Source organism: Heterodontus francisci, chromosome 35 (genome assembly GCF_036365525.1).
Source record: "Heterodontus francisci isolate sHetFra1 chromosome 35, sHetFra1.hap1, whole genome shotgun sequence".
In the NCBI taxonomy this organism is placed as follows: domain Eukaryota; kingdom Metazoa; phylum Chordata; class Chondrichthyes; order Heterodontiformes; family Heterodontidae; genus Heterodontus; species Heterodontus francisci.
The window spans coordinates 41027431-41050391 of record NC_090405.1 but is presented as its reverse complement, the minus strand read 5'-3'; the positions used below and the strand labels follow the sequence as shown (position 1 = coordinate 41050391).

Here is a 22961-nt window from a genome sequence, read left to right as displayed (position 1 = left end):
CCATGACAGACACGATAGCGAGCTGGGCAATATTCCTCCAGTGCGAGCCCTCTTCTGAGAGTTATGTGCCCTTTTTTCCTATAATGACAAAACAGAGAGAGATAAGGCACTGCTGGCATCTTCGACCAGTGGCATAGTCCCATTAACATAAACTGCATGTATCAGTGCTGCTTGGTGCTGGTCATGCAGGCCCCCACCTGCCAAGAATGAGGCATATTCATTTTGCCACATGGACATTAAATTTCAAATCGTTTCTGGGAAGAAGAGAAGGCCTGTTACAAAGGATTGCTAGGCCCCTGGCTGGAAGTACATTTTTGCATATTAATAGACATTGTTTGGAACAAAAGAGCTATTCCCTGCTCCAATACAATACACATAGCCAGAAGTGGTTATACCAGTCGGTCACGTGACAATCCTGCAGGCCAACTTGGGGAGATTTAAATTGTAGAGACAGTGTTTGAACTGGCAGAAAGCAGTTTGCTCCTGGACTGAAAAACACCTTCTGCCTCTCCTGTCTGCTCCCATCTCTTTCTCACGGAACTCCAAATACCAACTGAAGACATATGAACCCTAAGAGAAACGAAAAGCAAGATCCACCTACAAACAAGTACTGTACATTGAGCTCGAAGACCTGTAACAAAAAAAAAACTCTTTAGATATTGCCTCAAACCTTGCCACTTTATTTTTCTTCTGCTCTTTTCTGTCTCTATTTGCATGTGCGTATCACGTATGCATGCTAGCGTGGGCCGCGGCGTGTATCCGTAGGCGTTAACCGAATTAGAGTTTTAAGTTTAAGTTTTAATAAATTTCCATCTTTCTTCTTTAAACCTAAGAAAGTCTGTTTGTGCTCATTTCTTAGCCTTATAATTGGAAAGCGGTGAACAAGGATTTACCAAGGGGGAGCTAAAACACTGTGTTTAAAAATAAGACCCTGTTACAGTAAGACCAGTTGAAGGCTGAAAGGGAACCCTAGACCTCTTTCTCACCTGGTCGTAACAGTCCTCAATTCCGGCCGGGCTGTGGGCATTGCTGAGGGGGTCAGTAAGTACCCTGGGCACACATTTCTCCCATGCTATGGGGCACCATGCGCTCTTAGGCTGCTCAGCTGGTGTGTCCGCTGGAGGTTGTGTACCTAGAGGCTTGATAACAGGGTCTCGCGTTACACTCACCTTACCAGAGCAATGAAGGTTATTGAACCCCTTGCAGGACTACACCCTGTTCCTCTGCACTACACTCCTGCTGCTGACGGTTTCAGCTACTTCCAGCCAGTTTGCTTTGTATAGCGGAGTGGTCTTGTCCTTCCACGCTCTGGAAGTAGGACATCCCTCCTCTCTCTAACAGCCTTCAGTAGCACCTCAAGATCAGCATCCGTGAAGCAAGGGGCAGCCCTGCCTTGGGTGCCAGGCCTCTGCCTCTCCTGCCATTGCACTGGGGGGGGGTGGGGGGCTGCATTCTGCTTCAAAATGGCTGCCACAGTAATGGCTGCCATGGTGCCTTTATATTGGGCCTGCACTACAGAAGTCCTGCCTCCATCCTGCACCCGATGCTATTAGTTGGCTGCCAAACCTGCCCTTGCAGAATGGGTGGGGTGGGGGGGGAGATGTAGTAGTCACAGCCTGCAATTTTGGCAGAGGTAGGCTGCTAATTGGCTGGAGGGCAGGTTTGGCAGCCAATTAGCAGCCTGTCTCTGCCAAAATTGTGGGCTGTGACTACTACACCCCTCTCACCCACTGCGCCCTTCTCTGCTGGATTGGGTCTTGGAAATGGTTCCGATGTCTGGTTCTCAACTCCGGAGGCAAAATCCTGCCAGTGGTATTTGATTCTGTTACGATCAGGTGAGAAAGCTATTTAGGGGTCCCTCTCAGCCTTCACCTGGTCTTACTATAACAGGGTTTAATTTTAAACACAGCGTGTTTTAGCTCCCCCTTGGTGAATCCTTGTTCGCCGCTTTCCAACTATAAGGCAAAGAAACTATCACAAACGGGCTTTCTTTGGTTTAAAGAAGAAAAGTTGAAATTTGTTAAACTTAATCTAAAACTCTAATTCGGTTGACGCCTGTGGATACATGACGCACCCACGCTAGCATGCATACGGGATACACATATGCAAATAGAAACAGAAAAAAGCAGAAGAAAAATAAAGTGGAAATGTTTGAGGCAATATCTGAAGAGACTTTTCTCTTTTGCGGTTCATGTGTGTTCAGTGGATTCAGAGACTTGTGAGAAAGAGATGGGAGCGCACAGGAGAGAGATCTTCTCAGTCCAGGAGCAAACAGATACTCTGAGTTCAAACTGTTTGTACAATTCAGAAGAACCCAGGTTACCAAGCAGGTTAGTCGTGTGACTAACTGGTCTGACCACGTCTTGGATTGTATCACCTTAGCAGTCTCTGGAATGCTCCTCTTACACAAAATACCTGATGATCAATGTCCATTGTGGGTTGAGTGTGTCAGGGAATGATCCTTTGTCCTTCCAGTCACTGTCTGTTAATATGCAAATGTCTTTTCCAGCCATGGTTGATCCGTTTAACAAGTCCTTTCATCACTGCAGTAACAGTTTAAAATCAATGTTCATGACAAAATTAATGTGTCTCATTCTTGGCAAGTGGGGGCCTAGCATGACCATTCCTTTTCACATTCACAGAAATGTTGGAAATAGCAACTTGGTATGTGTCACATTTTGCACTCTTGAGTGTGATTCGCACTGGTTTTGTCAGCACTTACTCCACCCTATGTGGTTTTTCTATTTTCCCCAGTTGCATATGCAGTTCTCTATAAGCGATGCAGTTCTCTATTTGGAGACCACTGGGTCTCCTTCAGAATTAAAATTTAATGTCTAGGCCTTGTAAAGTGGAAATAAACTCCCATGTTATTAACATTCTGAGCATAGTTGGTCTTGTTTTATGAGAACTTCTTTAATTTCAGGGTTTCAGATCTGAATCCAATTCAAGATCTAACACACTTCATCACAGCATACCACCTTATCTATCCTGCTTCACTCAGCTGATAACGCTTACACACTTGTATGCTTAACATTTGAGGTGCATTAACACTACAGGTCCCAACCGTGGCTCTGTGAAAGCACTCACACCTCTGAGTCAGAAGGTTGTGGATTCAAGTCCCATTCCAGAGACTTCAGCACAAAAAATCTAGGCTGACACTCACTGAGGTACTGAGGGAGCACTGTGTTGCACTGTCGGAGGTACTGTCTTTCAGATGAGTAGTTAAACAGAGGCCCTGCCACTCTGTCTGGAGAACATTCCATGGCAATATTTTGAAGAAGAACAAGGGCGTTCTCCACAGTGTCCTGGCCAATATTCATCCCTTAACCAACATCACTAAATCAGATTGTGTAGTCATTATTGCATTGCTGCTTGTGAGACCTTGCTGCACACAAATTAGCTGCTGTTTCCTACATTAAAGCTTTTGGTGTGTCTTGAGGTATTGAAAGATGCTGTGTGAATGTATAAATAAATTATTTTCTTCTTTACAGGTTAAGCAGTTTTGGTTTTTCCACTGTTGATAGACATGTTAGGGTAGGTTTTGTTCGGCCCTGTGCCTATGGAATTGGCATTCCCGAGGTGGCAGGCTGAGGAAGAAGGGGTGGTAACTCCGAACGTCAGATCTCCACCCTGCCTGCACTGCCCCATGACTTGCTCAGGCCTTATTGGGTGCGTAACTGGGCCTGCACCTACAGGAGGCACAGGCCCAGCTTTGGTATTTTAATGAGGCAGTAAGGGGCCTTCCAGGCTTCCTGTTTCATTTTCTAGTAAGCCTGGGCACCTCAGTACAGGGATGCCTGTCAAAACCTGCTGCCAGGTCATGTCGCTAAATCTTTGCCAACTGGAGAGTCTGCATTTCCACCTCCAATTCCTCAGGATGCTCTGTAGGCCTGCTAGATGCTATCACAACAGCCAGGCCTATGAAGCATGCAGGGGTGCTCAGGTTTCAGGACACTTTTTCAGCCTCATGGCCAACCCAGAGCCTCCCCACCTCCCCACCCCACCCCGCTTCCAAAACAGTAAAATGCTGGACCTCAGACATATGATATTTTCAATCAATAAACCCAAGTATTGATTTTTCAGGTAAAATGGTTGTTTTAAATCAAGATGAGCAGGACTTCAGATGCATTTGTGCAGAATGAAGTACAGGATCCATTGTCTTTGTAAAATTGATGCGAAGGGTGTTTGTTTCATGCCAATGCTGCCGTTGCCATATAAATACAGGAAGAACAAAAAATCAGGAGAAGCTATATTCTTAAAGATGCAGCACACCAGTCAGGCACACATTGAGGAAATTGTCCCTCTGTCGTGCAAAGCGGCTGTTAAGATCCAAAGAGAAGTGGAGCGCGACTCGCTCTTCCAGGAAGTCTTTGCTCTGGTGCCAGATTAGATTCAGGCCACATTAATATTATAATTGTAGACTTGGCGTGAGGTGAAAATTCTTTCCGCCAACTCTCTGGTTGCCGTGTAAATGCTGTGGCATCAGTCTGCCTAAATGTATTTGCTGTAGTGCACATCTTGATTGAAACCTTAACCATTTCACCTGTAGAAATCAAAAATTATGTTGAATGCATTAATATTTAAAAATGTGCGGGCTCCAGAATCTTCTCTTGGGGGAGAAGATGGCACGGTTAAAGGTAAGAGGCCTGCTGAAAATATCGATCTGAAATCTCCCGAGTTTGTTTTTAAATTATTATACTACTTATAAGAGATTGCCATGACAGATTTCTGCCAGGAGGGGCCAGTCCCTCATTGGTATTAATCTACAGCTTTAAGTTATCTGGGCAAACTGGCTTGTCTAAATTTAGAACCCGATCGTTTTGGCACTATTGTAACTGCACCAGTCAGGTCATGCAGCTACATCAGCCTCTCACTATTCTTCCTGAACATGTCATCTGAGCCATTTTACTTCTGTGCAGTGCTAAATTTGTGTGGCCTTCTCTGCTTTAAATAAACTATAAATGTTTGCTCTGAAGGAAGATTAACAGTCAAGTGCAGGCATCTGAAATCATAAAATGATGCTGGGCAGAAGGAGGTGATTTGACCCATCATGCCCATGCTAGCTCTTTGAAAGAGCCACCAATTAGTCCCACTCCCCTGCTCTTGCCTCATGGCCCTGCAATTATCATTGAAAGTAAATTGCCTTGCGGTACAATTGTGCATGTGTCACAATGGTAAAGCACCAATACTGATCAAAATTGTCATATGTTCAACAACTATATTTCAGCCAATTAAAGCCAAGGTGTAAATTAAATAATAATGTCTACATGCTAGCAGCCGATACACCAAAGATCATTTATTTCTTCAAATTATATCTGATCCATAAAACACTTGACGCAGCCCAGCTATTTAATCAGGAAGCATCAAACTGATTCCCAATTAGTTCAAATCCAAAAACAGATGGGGTCACTGAGTTTGTATAATCTTCAGCATTTATTCGAATATGTGGATAGCTGCTAGCTCACCTGGCCTGCAATTAGCTTGCACTCCATAACATGGACTGACGTTCACATCAACTTATGTCCGCGTGGACCGAGAATTCTGCTGCTTCTCTTGTCCAACAACAGGGATTTTCCCCATCTTTGGGCTTTTATAAACCACTTGTTACAACCAGTTCCCATGGTTTATTTATCAATACTTGGAGCTGAGCCTCAGATATCTGGTGTCTGTTATTCTTCCTTATCTTGCTCAAGGTCCCTGTTCGTTGTTAATTGTCCTTTGTTTTCAAGAGTTAATCACACAGGCCTTCCACCAATTCCCTCTCTACATGTTAGAATTTTGAACATTTGTCTGTACAAATTTGTCTTTCGAGTGAGACATTAAACCCGAAGCCCCGCTTGCCCTTTCAGGTGGATGTAAAAGATCCCGTGGCACTATTTCAAAGAAGAACAGGGAATTTCTCCTCAGTGTCTTGACCAATATTTATCACTCAGCCAAAACCAAAGAAAAATTATTTAGTCATTATTTAGACCTTGCTGAGCACAAATTGGCTGCTTCATTTCCTACATTGCAAAAGAGTCTGCACTTCAAAAGTACTTCATCAACTGTAAAGTACTTTGGTACATGAAAGGCGCTATATTAATGCAAGTTTTACTTTTCATTCTATGTCAGCATCGTCCTTATTACAATCTCATTGGAGCTGTTACATCAGCAGTATTGTTTTGCAAACATTTTAATTGATATGGGAATTTAATCTTTTCCAATGCAGTTCAGTCTTTGCAGAAACTGAAACTTCGTTAACTTCCCACTGGCCCCAGATACCAGAGCTTAACTTTTATATGTGTTGTTATTCCCGTAGAGACTACCAACAAACAAAAAGAATCAAATCCACCATTTGACCCAATTTAGGAAACCGAACCAAACAGACACGATTTCACTTCTATAAATTTTACTTTAATACTCAAATCAAAACCAACATATATTAAACATGAAGCAACAGACAGATCTCAGTCAATATATATATTACAAATTACACCGTAACTATAAGATATAACAGAGATGGGTCTCACAGTTGTACTGGGCAGTTCACCCAGTATGTATGGCAATAATTGGAGTCACACAGTTCTTCACAACTCTGAAGTACCTCAGGTAGATTTTCAGCTCCTTTCTTCAAGGATTTAGCAAGTGCTGTTCTTCTGACAACAGTTCCTTCTCAATTCGAACTCCATGGATGCAGTCTTCACCACAAGGCGCACTTCTCCGGAACATCCTCAGCTCTGCTCACGACAGCCTTGATGACATGAATTTATCAGTCTTCCCTTTATGCTTGTCCTTCAGTGACAACAGAAACAGCTCCTGAATTCAGTCTTCACTTTCTTCTGCTTGCCGGCGCTCCACTCCTGCCTCATCTGACTCGTCTGTTTGGTCTGGGAGGACTCTGTCTCCTTTTATCTGTTTTTAACCAGTGTCAGTTTCCCCAGAAACCTGAAGTTGTTTTTCCTGCTTCGGTTTCCATTCTAGTTTCTGTTTCAATTCTAGATTCCCTCTCAGTTAGGGTCTTTAAATTAACACCGACGCACAGTGGTGTACCATTTACGAGATGCACTGCAGCAACTCACCAAGGCTGCTTCGACAGCATCTTCCAACCCCATGACCTCTCACACTTAGAAGGACAAGGGAAGCAGACACATGGGAACGCCACCATCTGCAAGTTCCCCTCCAAGTCACTCTCCATCCTGACTTGGAACTATATCGCTGTTCCTTCACTGTTCCTGGGTCAGAATCCTGGAACTCCCTCCCTAACAGCACTGTGGTGTACCTACACCATAAGACTGCAGTGGTTCAAGAAGGCGACTCACCACCACCTTTTCAAGGGCAATTAGGGATAGGCAATAAATGCAGGCCTTGCCAGTGACACTCGTGTCCGGAGAACAAATGTACTTCTTGTCAGAATGCAATGCATATGAGGGAACAAATATATAATGTAGTTCTTATTGAATATATCTGTTTTGGCATGAATCTCCTGACCTTTCACTATTCATTTTGTGAAAACTGCACTATATTTTGAACAATGTTGTATGAATTACCTTGCCAAGTTGTTGAATACTCTTAAGCCATGTCTTGAAGCTTGTTTCAATGTGTGGCTAATATTTCAAGATCCGCAGCTCTGATGTGTGTCTTTTCAAGCTCTTTAACCGGCCTGGTCACTGAACTTTAGGAAGTGTGACGATGGAAGTCAGAAAGTTTGTAAGGACAGCCAATCGGGAGGATCCAACTCTTCCAACCATATCGTCCTCCCAAAGACAGCTCCAATGTGGCGAGAGCTCCAGATGTATTCAGTGTTACTGCAAGAGCATAAATTTTCCTTCAATGTTCTAGAACACATCCCAGAACTGAGAGGATATACTTTCTTTAAAATCTTGTATGCGTTTGATAGGGTAGATGTCAATAAGATGTTTACACTTGTCGGGGAGACCAAAAGTAGGGGCCATAAATAAAAGATAATCAATAAATCCAGTAGGGAATTCAGGAGAAACTTCCTTACCCAAAAGGTGGTGAGAATGAGGAACTGGCTGCCAAAAGCAGAAGTTGAGGCAAATAGCATCATGTTTTTTTACAAGGAAGGTTGAAGGTTATGCTGTTAGGGTTATGCGAAGTCATTTGGGAGGAGGATCGTATGGAGCATGAACAGCAGCAGAGAACAGTTGGGCCAAATGGCCTGTTTCTATGCAGTACATTTTATGTAATTCTTCCCTACTCATGCTTATCAATCACTAGGTCAGGCTTCTAACTCTTAATGCCCTCAGGGCAAGCAATGAATATTACCTCTGGTGTTGCCCATATCCAAGAAAACTTAAAATAATTTACAGCACAGTAGGAAGCCATTTAGCCCATTGTAACTGTGCCAACTCTCTGAAATAGTTTCGTCCTAGATTAGCGGAATTTGCTTTTGGATTACTGTAGGTTTAGGTTCCATGATAAACTGAGCTTCTTGTTTTAGTCCCTGGAAAGGCCCTCTTCTTATATCCATTAATGATTTAGTGCACTTTTTGAAAATTATCCTTCTATTTGTACACTTTACACAATCTATGTCCTTGAACTTAGCATATATTCTTGTTCCTCATACCTGCTCATTTGTATTAATACTGGATAAATAATACAAGGAGTTAATAAATGAATTTGCATTAATAATCTTGTTTGGGGTCTTTAAGTATGTGCTTGTGGCTGCAAAATGGTTGGACACAGTGACTGAAGATCAACACTGGCAAGGTGTGCGGATATTTATACAGCAGTTAAGCATGAAGGCTAAGGGTGGAGCTATTCTTTCCTATTAGATCATGTGGAAAAAAAAATGAGACTCCCACACGATGTGGGAGACTTGTCAGATTTGGCAGAACTGCATGTACCTTGCACAGCACACTCCCAGCGTCCAGGTCATCTATTATATTCAACGTAGATTTACAACTGCAACCTTCTGAACATTCTTCATCCAGAAGTTATATTCACTTAAGTGAATCACTAATTGGTAGGACCATTTTCAAATATTTGGTCATGAACATCAAGTTCAGTTGTTGATTCACTAAAACACAATTGAGAAGCCTGAATTTCATTTCTTCCCCCTCACTGTCTGGCTTAGAGACACTAAAACCAAACTTCTGAGGTTAAATGACTAGCCATGGCTAAGTCTGCCAGGAAGATTGTACTCTTTGAAATTTCTCTGCAGCTCACAAGGGAATCTGACAAAGCTCAAGGTTATCCATCTAACATAACTCTTGTTGTTCAGCTATCCACATATGGCAGTGCAGTGACAACAGTCCTTGTTTGTGGAGTATTTCATTAGTTTTTCCCTAGTCGTCATCATATTGTTTGAAGCAGTTGTTTCTCCAGACTTTTTTTTTTTTACAGAGAAAGAGTTAATTTGCCTACAATGAACTGTTTTTGGGAAAGCCTTTTTGACCAACCCTTAGCCTATGTGGGTAGTCAGAAGTAATCCTATTCCTGTTGGAAGCTTGTTAATTTTGTACTTGTTGATGCTTTGGGCTTTTCCCAACCCTTTTTGTTTGCTTTCATTGGGGAAAAAGGAAGATTTCCCTCAGCAGATCAAATCTACTATGAGCTGAAACTTGCCATTTTTTGGCTTAACGTGCTGAGTTTAACAACTAATCCCTAATTGTATATTATTCACTGTGTGACACCACAATGCTCTACTATCATTATCAGACCCATGCATGCAGGCTAAAACTATTAGTCAGAATTTATTTGTATATAGAAGTAAAATCATGAAGTAAGACATAGTATCAGCACAGTGCTTAGAAAAAAAACAGAACATATACATAAGTAAGTTTGTAGTATTTCTTTCGAGCCTGATAAGCCACAAGATTTTGAGATGTCTTGCTTCTTGGTAACCCTTCCAGGTATGATGGAGACAGATGTTGTTGCATTTGGATCTCCCAGCAGAATTAAAGACTCTGGAAGGGCTTTCCAGTACCTGTTCACTCTGAGGTCCTGTGAAGTTAGAGTTGTAAATCATCCATGATTGAAGACAAATTGTATGAATTGTTGTGTGGAATGCTACCAATCTACAATGTCTGGGTTCCAAGTACCTGATAATTGACCATGTACAATTCAGTTAACATCTGGTACAAAGCCCCTGCCTCCTGACAAATTTCTAGTTCAATCAACTTCATAGAATCATAGAATGCTACAGAACAGAAGGGCAGCATTTGGCACATCATGCCTGCACCAATTCTTAGAAACAGCTATCCAATTCGCCCCATGCCTCTGCTTCCCTTTGACCTGCGATTTATTTATTTTTTTCCTTTTCATGTATTTATCCAGTTCCCTTTTGAAAGTGATTGTTGAATCGGCCTCCACTGCCCTTTCAGAGAGAGCATGCCAGATCATAACAACTCGGGGAGTGAAAAAAAGGGTTTTCCTCATGTTGCCTCAACTTCTTTTGCCAAGTACCTTAAATCAGTCTTCTGGAACTGGTAACAGTTTCTCCTTGTTTTCCCTATCAAAACCCTTGAAGATTTTGAGCACCTATCAAATCTCCTCTGAACCTTCTCTGCTTTAAATAGAACTTGCTATCTGTAGACAATCCATCTCTTGCCCTTTATTTGAAAATTTGCAAATGGAAAGTAGCTTCTATTTTATTTCTAAACATATTTCAAAACTTAGAGGTTTCCTTGTAGGTCGCACTGGAGTCCACTAATTCTGACATCTCAGTCTAGCCTATGCATATATGCACCTTTCAGTATTCCAAACATAGACCATTTTTCCTCTGTCACCTTTTCTCCACTGAACAGTAGCTTAGTCCTTTGAGAGTCTCTTCACAATGTAGAGTTTTAAGTTCCAGAATCGATCTTTCTGAATTTTATCAATACTCTTCTGGAAAAGATTTCCTTAAAATTAGATACAGTATTTAAAATGTGTTCTTGCCAGCCCCCGTCCTCTTTTTAAAAAAAAATCTTACTTTTTTTTAAACTTAATCTATAAGCTCCAACTCCGCAAGAAGGTGCTATCATATAATTAAATATTGAACTATACAGGCGCACTACAAAACTTCAAATTGACAGTTGGAATGGAAGTGAGGCAGAAAGTGTGTGTCTCACGCATCCTTAGTGACATTATATATATTGACACTGTTCACATTCTTTATATCTTCAACATAAAACAAAAAAACACAGGGCAAAGAGAAACTGGAAACCATCTCCATTACAGAAACTAGTTACAAGAACTGATCATCAGTTGCTGTTGTGAGAGCTTTTTATTGGTACATGACCTGCTGCGTCTGCCTACAAAACAACACTAACAACACCTCAAAAAGTGATTCAGTGTCTATGAAGCACTGCAGGGTGTCCTGAGGATGCAACAAGTTGATATGTAAATTCATTTTTTTCTTGTAAAATGTTGGATTGTACCTGCCTGTAACGTCTAACTTTTTACAGCAGCTGACATAAACTTACAGTGAGAATTCATACACAGTAATAAAACGCCTTCCATCATAATTGTGGATAAAAATAAATTACCAATAGTTAGCAGAATTCTTGGTGGTAATCTTCACAAAATGGTCCTGCACAAATTATAAGCATACAAAATAAGTTCCTTGTTTAGAGTTGCAGGTTAATGGCATGAAAATATTTGGTGTGTATTGTATTGCTATTTTCTACTAGATGCTTTGATTGATCTGGTCCATTTTGCTCAGTGTGTATTTACGGAACGACAAGTCTCATTTATTGAGAGCATCAACATAGGCAGCCTTCCGTGTTAAATGTTAACGCATATGTTTCCATCCCATTGGCCTGGCTATTAAAGTGTGAGCAGGATTGACATGAAAATGAGGTGTTGCTCATCTTTCAAAATGTGTAATTTTGCTCATTGAGACACTAGTCAAATCTGAGATATTGTCGTCAAGCCTAATATTACAACACAAAGTAAAGCGTGGCTACCTGACCCGAACCCAACTAGACCCGGCGACATGTGTCAGTTTCGGGCCGGGTTGGGCGGGTCTCTCTTCCGAGTCCAGCATTCGAGCTCGGGCCTCGTCGGGCTGGACGTAGACAGTGCTGCCTTCCTCCGGGAAGTAATCTTCAATTGAACATTCAGGTCAAGGCGGGAAATGTGCAGTCCGGACTCTCAAAATGAGCGTCACTAAGACGTCATCACGCTCATGCTGTAGCTTCCATTCATCCAAAAGTGATTTTACGCGACTGTGCACTATGGATGCTCGTGTGTGAAAGTTGGGGTGGGTGTGTGCCGTTGGTTCCTGGTGACTAGATCAAGCTCAGATTCCCAACTCCATCTGCACGATTCTGCAGGAATAGCCTGCTGCTGGAACAGATGAACAGGATCACAACATTTAGACAAGGTAGAGCACAATAACCTGTTTTATATCATTAACTTTATTACGGTAGTCGGGTTAGGTCAGGTGGGGTGCGGGAAGAAATTAAATGACTTTGGCCCGGGTCAGGTTCGGGTTGGATGTGGTCAGGTCGGGCCCGGGATGGGTTTCAATTTTATACCCGAGCAGGCCTTTAGCATGAAGGACATTTATTACGTTTTTGACACCAGCTTGATAAGAAAAGGAAATGATTTTTGACTTGTGAAACATTTGACATTGGGTTTAGGATAATCTAATTAATTTTTCAGTAGATTCCAAACAATTGTAGCAAAAATTATGGGCTCAATTTCAATTCTATGCAAGTGAATTACTTTTGAATGGGTTAAAATCAGGCCCTATAGGTTCACATTTCACAGCACAATAATAGATATCACCTTTCTCTTATGTGCCCAACAAGAAAATGTTTTGTGCAGTGTTGCACTGACTTAATGGGAAAATCTGGATGAAAAACAGGGGCAAGGTTTAGGGCAATATTAGCAAATGCAGTGTACAATAGTTGTTTTAACCTTTCACTGCAGCAATATCTCAGCACCCAAATTACTCACAAACAATGGACCTTTTTGTGTCGTATAGGAGAGCCAAGAACAATTTGAATATAGAAATGCCTGGTCTTTATACTATTCTGTAACTTCACTACATTCATTACTGCGGTCAGAGAATTTGCTCTCCATTGTATTAAAACAAAATGTGTCTTTGGACTTCTGAACAAGCCTTTCAGCAATAGAATAGGTCGTTAATGTGATTTCAATCTCACAAACTGGGTGTGGACAAGAACGGAGGTTACAGCACCTGAAGAAATATTCTCAACTAATTGCCCACTGCAGTTATGTCTAAGAAGAAGTGTTTAGCTCCTTGTACCCTGCAACTTTTGATTTGAAGCGTGCTGCTAATTTTGAAGAGTCTTTTTTTTTTGTCTGGGACTATCTCAAGAAATGAAAGAATGGTGAAAACCGTAGTGATGCCAAATGTTAGCATGCCCACTGTTCAGTGCTACAGAGTGGGGATAGGCGCCCGTTAAAATCAGGCTCTTATGTCCAATGGGGTGGTGCCATATGTAGTCTGTATGTAGTATCGTTCTGCAACTGTTTGGGGAGGTGCAGCCCACGGGGTGGGAGGAAGTTTTGAGGGGACCCTCATGATTGAATTGCCTCTGGGATGTCACTGTGACTGGCTACAGGGGATATTGGCACCAAAAAGTAGACTATGGGCCCATCTTTTGACTACAATAATGAAAGGGGAGGGTGTGATTTTGATTTTGAGTGCTGAGAATTTAGTGCTGAGACTGGAATTGTACCTCTCATCAGGCTAATGCCTGGGCCTTTTCATTTAGGACTTGGTACAGAAAAGCTTCTCTGAACTTTCCTAATTACCAAAGCGTATTAACTCCAGCTGGTGTATAGGCCAGTGTTTCTATTTTTCGTTAAACTTGAGTTGTTAATATTTGCCTGTTTGTTGGGGTATGACACACTGCAGCCTGAAATATGCTTGTACAAGGCAAGAAAAAGCCTGGATTCTTTTAGTGCCAAATAATGTAACTTACTGTTTTAACCTGCTCTAATTAGTGTGGTTATACATCAAAGCCGTACAGTTATAAATACTTGCATTAATATGTTACTTCATGTTTCAATGTGCTTCACATATAATTAATTATTATGGAGCACAGTGACTATTTTATAGGTGAATACTGGCCATTCTGCACACAGCAGGAACCCACAAAAAGCAATGTGATAAATGATCACTTAATCTGTCCTCATTAGCGGATATGGTATGGGAAGAAAACTCGGCTTCAAAGTCCACCTGACCTATCAAAGCAAACAGGCTGGGCCTCATCTTGTCTGAAGGATATGTGGTACCAGAGTATCATTCTAGATTATGGGCTCAAATCCTGGAACGGAGAATGAGTCCACAATCGGAGGTGAGCACTTTGCAAGTGCTAATCCTCCGAAGGCATCAATGAAAGAAAACTTTGCGACAGACCTAATTGATGGCTAGATATATGTCAGTTGCTGCTTCTTAGATCAGTGTTTTCAGATTATTGGGGATTCTAGTCAATGCAAGATCGAAGTAGACAATTAGTTTTAGCCGGAGATTATGGGAGCTCGCAAATTGTAGATATCATGTTTTGCCAGTTTAACTCTGTATCTGTTCAATAGTTTACATTCTGACATGTAGTGATAGCGTCAGTGAGAGATAACTGAAGTTGTAAGAACATGGAATTCAGGATAATAAGCTATTGTATGGAATGGCACAAAAATGAGTGCTGCGGAGCGACAGAAGCAGCATAAATGAGGCCCATGGATGCGTTAGAAACACTCCCTCATGCCTTTAAATTTGAAATCTGTTGATAGGAATTGGGATTATCTCCCATGCTTCTCAGCTAGCATCTAACAGTAGTGTCGATATATTAACTAGCATTTTTGTTTGAGTGGGAGTTGTTTTTATGGCAGATGTTGTCTTAAAGTGAATTAATGGAATTCAGGTCTGAAACTCCCTTTATTTCTCACAATGAAATTCCTGAGTGGGTATTCCAGATAAGTATACAAAAAATTGTGAAAAAATCACTTTCAGAGGAATCAAGTTTAACAAAGGCGGGGGCAGACGAATGTATCCTTCTGACAGAGCGGAATGCTAATTATTTCATAGTGTCTGTTCAATAAGTTCATTTTTGCACTACTTCCCAGTTTGTGTCCTGGACAAATCAAGACTTGCGAAGTTGAGCTTCATGACTTTCCTGCTGTGCATTATCCACTGAAAGAAATATTCTTTTCGTTGATATGGAGTAAGATGCACAAAGATAGATATTGAATGAATGTTTTATTTCAGTTGCTAATTTTTGGCAACTGTGTGACCCTGAATAAGTATCTGTGCAGCTGTGTGTGCTTTGTAATCAGTCTAATAATAATGGTGCAATAAGAAACTACTCATTTAATTAAGTGTTCAGAATTTGGAATTATTTTCCGATACATTTTTCCACCTTATCTGGTCCCCTTACCCCCGTCTTGTGCTACACACAATTCTGCAACAACTTACCCTTTTACACAGCATTTTTCATGTAGCAAAACAGTCCAAGGCAGATTGGATACCAAAAGGAAAGACTTGAATTTCTAGAGCTTTTCATGACCTCAGTATATCCCAAAGCACTTTACAGCCAATTAAGTACTTTTTGAATTGTAGCCATTTGTCATGTAAGAAACACAGCAGCAAGCTCCCACTCACAGCAATGTATCGATGCCCAGATAATTTTTTCATGATGTTGATTGAGGGATAAATATTGGCCAGGTCACTAAGAATAACTTGCCTGCTGTTGTTCAGAATAATGCCATAGGCTCTTGATCCGCACCTGAGAGGGGAAGATGGATCATCGGTTTAACGTCTCATCTGGTTACTGAACCATTAAAGGAAAGGCCTAGAGCAAGGCAGTAATACCCAGACATTAATCCAGCCCATGACATAAGGTGTGAAAGGTGCAGTACTCGCAAACACCTGAACTGAGGAACCAAGTAGTTCCTATGCTCCTTGGGAGATGTGAGCAGGTTTCTTTGGGGTCACGATGGCTCCAAGGTGACATGACTCATGATGGAACTTTGGAAGTAACAACTTCTTTTGTCTTACCTTGAGTTGTTTATTGAATTTGCAAGAAAGCTAAAGTCAACTATTGCCAACTACTTGTGCAGTTTCGAGGAAATATACTTTGCGGTCTGGTATACCAACTGCATTCATAAAGTTGTGTGATGTATTTTTCAGACACAAAGGGAGTTCAATATATTAATGACTGTTGAATATAGAATTGTTGTCAATCTGTTGAATAATATTCTTGATGGTTGGCTGGACAGTGTTAATTTACAGAATTCACAGATCAAAGCTTTTGGAGTAAACGTCCTTTGCACTTGACAAGCTGACCCTCGTTGGCCGTCGAATCCAACTAAGAAGTATAGTTTTAATGTCCTTTGTTAAATGCTCCATCTTGTGATGTGACTCTAAACCATGCAGATCAGGAAAATACCAAGTTAAATTCCTCATCTGGGCTAAGTTAGCAGATGTCACCTGAACCCATGCAGTGGACAATACATCTGGTCTAACTATTCTTAGATTGGGAATGAGGAAAAAGCAGTCCAGTTACTCCTGGTGCTGTGGCTGATTTACCACAGACCAGAAATAAAACGTGGGATCTTCTTCATCGATGTGTGGTGTCGAATCATACAATGATTGCACTTAAGTCATAGGGAAATTTCCAGCCCACCCTCCCCTCCAGTCCCAGGGGTAATATGTAAGAAGAGAAAGTCTAGATGATAGAATGGAGAATAAATAGCAACATGAGTAATGTTCTCTGTCATGGGTGTACACATTCAGCACATAACGTAAGGATCTGCTTTGCTCATTTCTGTGAGGGTGAAGGCATTTTTTTGCACTCATGTTATCTTTCTGGTAAGCACTACATTCAGCCATAATGTTAATTATACTTCTCAGTTATTTATTTTCTCTCTGTTGCAGACCTGTGTTGTTCGAGCCTGGGATCGTAGGAAGCCACTGCTCTTCTGTCCAGCCATGAATACAGCAATGTGGGAGCATCCCATTACGGCAACACAGATCCAAATACTGAAGAGCTTTGGTTATATTGAAGTTCCGTGCATTGTAAAGAAACTGGTATGTGGAGACGAAGGTAAAAGAATCCTCTCCTTCCTTCATAAGAAGCTCCGTACATTGTAGTTATGCTTGTTTCACATTTCTATAATAAAGAATGAATTTGCCTTAATATTGCACCTTTCACAGACTAAGGATGTCCAATGAAAACTTTTGAAGTTTAGTATTGTAGGAAATGTGGCTGCCAATCTGCGCACTGCAAGATCTCACCTACAGCAATGTGATAATGAAATAAAAGCAAGAAATGCTGAAAATACTCAGCAGGTCTGGCAGCATCTGTGGAGAGTGAAGCAGAGTTAACGTTTCAGGTCAGTGACCCTTCTTCCGAATGTGATAATGATTTCTGTTTTGGCGATGTTGGTTGAAGGTTAAATATTGGCCAGGACACCGGGGAGAATTCCCTCTGCATTTCTTTGAAATACCACCATGCGATCTTGCATAATTACCTTAGAGGACCTTGCTTTAACTTCTCCAAAAGGTGTTTAGGAAAATTATTGCTTGAATATATCAAATGTTGTTACAAAAGGAGTTACAAAACACCAAGGCAAATACGTTGCCCATCACATGTATATCAAGGTGCTGTCACATTTTAGCAAACCATTCAGCTGGCCTGCCTTGTGCCAAAGTAATCCATGGCATGGTGAAACTCCAGACATGAACGCACTTTATTTTTGCCAGAACATTTATGAAGTAGAGTTAACCATGGGCTGGCACACTGCTGCGCTGCAATGCATTGAATTATTTTTGCAGCCCAATCCAGTTCCTATTGGGTATGGGTCTGCATCTTTACCCCTTGCCAATATACACCAATTCCCTGACCATTATTGTTCGATTTCCACAGGGAAGCTTATTCTTGCATTAAGCTACTCTAATGAGGAATTTTGGCTGGAAGGGAGAGACCTGGGGAACGGATACAGGACAGGAACTGGAGGTTGAAAGCTGCCAGGACGAGGAGACATAGGAGAAAATGCCAGGTTTATTGAACGTTTTTAATCATTAACAACTTTAGAAAGATCAGAATAAGGTTGCAAGGCAGAAGTTGGGTGAAATAAATTCATTTAAGGTTGGATTAAAATCAGAGCTTACTTACGATGGCTATAAGTCAAATTTGCTTTTGCTGTTTCGGTGCTTTTTGGGCACTTCCATTTTGGAAATTATGTTTTTTCATTAAAACCATAAACAATAGTGTTAATGACGAGCATTGCAATTGGGAATGTTTTTAAAATTCTTTAATATTTTTTGGGTTTGCTAAAGCTGCAGCTGTTGATTTTGGAGTGATTTATATTGAATTCTTTTGATCATTTACAACTTGAGGAAAGTTACATCCCTCCACCTCCCCTACCCTCACCCTTGGCACCCCCCCCCCCCCCCCCCACAACCATAACATCAGTAGATCCACTACCCTGTGGTGAGATATCTTTTCTCTCTGTGTATAGTGATGAGTCAGTACAGCTCACACCAGCTGTTTACTTAGTGCATTACTGCTGTATTGAAAAATCTCGGCAAGACTTGCATTCTGGCAATGATATCAGTCAGCTACTTGCCCAAGCATAAATGCAGTTAACACCTTGAAACATGTTGAATAGTTTGCTCTGGCTGTTGATTTAATTTCAGAAACCAAATAGAAATTGCCAAAAAATAAATCTTCCATGAGCATTCCAATAAGGCACAGCGGCGCAGTGGTTAGCACCGCAGCCTCACAGCTCCAGCAGCCCGGGTTCAATTCTGGGTACTGCCTGTGTAGAGTTTGCAAGTTCTCCCTGTGTCTGCGTGGGTTTCCTCCCACAGCCAAAAAAGACTTGCAGGTTGATAGGTACATTGGCCATTATATATTTCCCCTAGTATAGGTAGGTGGTAGGAATATAAGGACAGGTGACGATGTATAGGGACAAGTGAGGATGTGGTAGGAATAGGGGATTAGTGTAAGATTAGTATGAATGGGTGGTTAATGGTCGGCACAGACTCGGTGGGCCGAAGGGCCTGTTTCAGTGCTGTATCTCTAAATCTAAGTAATGGATGAGACGTTAAACCAAGACCCCATCTACCCTCTCAGGTGGTTGTAAATGATCCCACGAGACTATTTCAAAGAAGAGAAGGAGCGCTCTCCCATGGTATCCTGGTCAACATGAGCCTTGAGCCAACATCTAAATCAAATGATGTGGCCATTTATTCCAAGGCTGTTTGTCGGAGCTTGCTGTGTGATAATTGGCTGCTGCATTTCCACATTGCTACAATGGCACTTCAAAAGTACTTCGTAGACTGTCAACAATTTAGGAACATCCTGAGGTCATGAAAGACACTATTTATTTATATATTAATATAAAAATATAAATAACAAGCCTTTTTTTTCTTTTGGTAAGAATTTTTAGGAGCTGGAAAAGGCTGATAGGAAAGAAGAAAGTACACTTAGATAGCCCTTATATCATCAAAAAGTGCTTCACAACCAATGAATTACTTCTGAAGTTCAGTCACTGTTGGTATTTAGGCCAACAAAACAGCCAGTCTACGCACCACAGGATCCCAGAAAAATAGCAAAGGGGACGAATGGGCCTGTGAGCCTGTTTTCACTGCTACTATTTTTTTTTATTATTTGTTCTTGGGATGTGGGAATCACTGGTAGGGCCAACATTTATTTCCCTTGAGAAGATGGTGGGGAGCCACCTTCTTGTACCACTGCAGTCTGTGTGGTTTCGGTACTTCCCCCAGTGCCGTTAACATACGAATTAGAAGCAGGAGTAGGCCACTCAGACCCTCGAGCTAAAGGCCTACTACCCGACGGGACCCGACGACATGTGTCGGGTTCAGGTCGGGTCGAGCCCCTCTTCTGGGTCCGGTTTTCGGGCTCGGGTCGGGGCGGGCCAGGTGCGGGTGGGACTGGACACACACTCTGCTGGTAAGTATTAAAATTTAAAAAACTTACCTGAGCTGGGGGTCCGGGACGTCAAGCAGGGAAACTGAGTCTGCGCAGTGAGCGAGTGACATCTCTATGACATCATCACGCACACGCTGCAGCTTCCTGGAGGTTCCGAGTCGGAAGGTAAGTAAAGGGGTGGTTGGGTCGGGCTCAGGTCGGGTCGGGCGCAGGGCAAAACTGGAGGGACTGGGGCCGGGTTGGGCTCAGGCTTGGGCCGACTGTGGTTCGGTTGGGCTCGGGTCGGGTTCTTTCTCCCCCCAACCTTTACCTCGAGGGCCCATTCAATAAGATCATGGCTGATCTGATTGTAACATGAACTCCATACTCCCACATAGCCCCGATAACCTTTCACCCCCTTGCTTAACAAGAATCGATCTACCTCTGCCTTAAAAATATTCAAAGACTCTGCTTCCACTGTCTTTTGAGGAAGAGATTTCCAAAGACTCACGACCCTCAGAGAAAAAAATTCTCCTCATCTCTGTCTTAAATGGGCGACCCCTTATTTTTAAACAGTGACCTCTAGGGCTGGATTTTCTAAGTTTGCCGCCAGATTTTATAAGCTCACCCAAGTGGATTGCATGTCATGGAGCTGCTGCGTTATTGAGCGTGGCGGCTCATTTAAATGACGGTTGCTGTCCCCCCCCTCACCGGATGGCGTGGAGTGGGGCGGGCAGTTCTTCCCTGGCAATGGCATCAGGCGCCACTGTGCAGGCTTCGAGCCCTACATTACAATTTAAATTTTTAAAGATACAGTGCTTTTTTTAAAAAATGAAATAAATTTATCCTAACCCTCTCCCATCCCCCCTCTCAATAACGTAGAAATAATAACCTGCCCTCGCCCCCCCCCCACACCCTCCTACCCGCCCCCCCCTCCCCCGCAAAACACTGAGCTTGTGCTCCCGACCTCCCGCCCCCCCCCGCAAAATTCATCAACTTTAAACATTACTCCTTCCCATCACCCCCTGGACCAATTAAATTAGTTTTACTCCGCTCCCCCCACTCCCGCATTGAAAAACTTACCTGCTCCCCCCTCCCCACCAGTGTTCCACCTGAGATCACCGGACGAAGATCTGACGGTGCGGGAGTCTCCCGGATGCATTTTCTGGCCGTCGACCCCCGACATCAGGGGGTTTTGTAGAATCCAGCCCCTAGTTGTAGATTCTCCCACAAGGGGAAACATCCTTTACACATTCAGCCTGTCATGTCCCCTGAGGATCTTATATGTTTCAATCAAGTCTCCTCTTCCTCATCTAAATTCCAGCAGATACAAGCCTAGCCCATCCAACCTTTCCTCATAAGACAGCCCTCCCATTCCAGGTATTAATCTAGTAATCCTTCTCTGAACTTCTTCCAATGCACTTACACCCTTCCTTAAATAAGGAAACCAATACTGTACACAGTACTCCAGATGTGGCCTCACCAATGCCCTGTATAACTGAAGCATAACCTCCCTACTTTTTTATTCAATTCCCCTCACAATAAACAATAACATTCTATTAGCTTTCCTAATTACTTGCTGAACCTGCATACTAACCTTTTGCACCTAGATACCTCTGCATCTCAGAGCTCTGCAATCTCTCACCATTTTAGATAATATGCTTCTTTTTGATTTTTCCTGCCAAAATGGACAATTTCACATTTTGCCACATTATACTTCATTTGCCAGATCTTTGCCCACTCACTTAACCTATCTATATCCCTTTGTAGCCCCCATATGTCCTCTTCACAATTTGCTTTCCTACCTATCTTTGTGGCATCAGCAAATTTAGCACCCAAAACTTCGGTCCCGTCATCTAAGTTATCTATATAAATTGAAAAAAGTTGAGGCCCCAGCACTGATTGATCACTCATTACATCTTGCCAACCAGAAAATGACCCATTTATGCCTACTCTGTTTCCTGATCCTTGCCAATCTTTTGTCCCTGGCAATATGTTACCGACTACGCCATGAGCTTTTATTTGCCACAATAACCTTTATTTAAGTTTATCTTGCTAGTCTTGGACCCTTCTCTCCCTCAAACTGAATGTAAAATTCAATCATACTATGATCACTGCTACCTAGGGGCACGTTCACTAAGAGGTCATTAATTACTCCTATCTTGTTGCACAATACCAGGTCTAGTATAGTCTGCTCTCTGGTAGGCTCCAGAATGTGCTGTTCTAAGAAACTATCCCGAAAACAGTCTATGAACTCATCATCTAGGCTACCTTTGCCCATCCGATTTTTTTCAATCTATATGTAGATTAAAATCCTCCATGATTATCGCCATACCTTTCTGACAAGCTCCCATTATTTCTTCCTTTATACCCCATGCTACCATGTGCATACTGTTAGAGGGCCTGTACACCACACTCACGAGTGACTTCTTGCCTTTATCATTTCTCATCTCTACCTAAACCGCTTCTGGTTTCCTGAACTTAGATCATCCCTCACTAATGTGCTAATACCATCATTAATTAACAGAGCCACCCCTCCACTTTTTCCTAGCTTCCTGTCCTTTCTAAATGTCATGTTCCCTTCAATATTCAGGTCCCAATCTGTTATCTTGCAGCCATGTCTCTTTAATGGCTATCAGATCGTACTTATCTATTTCTATTTGCGCTATCAGTTCATCTGTTTTGTTTCAAATGCTACGTACATTCAGATACAGATTCTTTAGTTTTGTCTTTTTATTATTTTTGTAACGTCTAGCCTTGACTGCTAATTTACTCTTAGATTTGTACTCTCTGTCCTTTCCTGTCACTGTCTGTTTATCATTTCCCATTTTAGTACCATTCTCTCTTGTCTTCTTTCTACTCTTTGATTTACCACATCTTCCCAAATTTGATCCCTTGCCCCCACTATTTAGTTTAAACCCTGTCTATTTCCCCAGTTATGTGGCTCGCTAGAACACCAGCCCCAGCATGGTTCAGGTGTAGACTGTCCCAACAATACAGCCCCCACTTTCCCCAGTACTAGTGCCAGTCCCCCACGAACCGGAACCCACTTCTACCACATAGGTCTTTGAGCCACGCATGAATTTCTCTAATCTTATTTGCCCTATGCCAATTTGCAAGTGGCTC

General features: G+C 42.1%; 1 protein-coding gene across 3 annotated transcripts in view; it reads left to right on the top strand.

Annotated features, from left to right (window-relative positions):
* ppcdc (phosphopantothenoylcysteine decarboxylase) overlaps nt 1–22961 on the top strand; it is a 96671-nt gene that overhangs the window by 34343 nt on the left and 39367 nt on the right. For 2 of the 3 annotated variants that reach the window (XM_068015422.1, XM_068015421.1), the window contains exon 4: nt 16835–17003. In XM_068015422.1, the coding sequence (XP_067871523.1) occupies nt 16835–17003 (169 nt within the window). Of the gene's footprint in view, nt 1–16834; nt 17004–17113; nt 17293–22961 lie in introns of all 3 variants that reach the window. The other variant, XR_010969467.1, reaches the window with a different exon arrangement.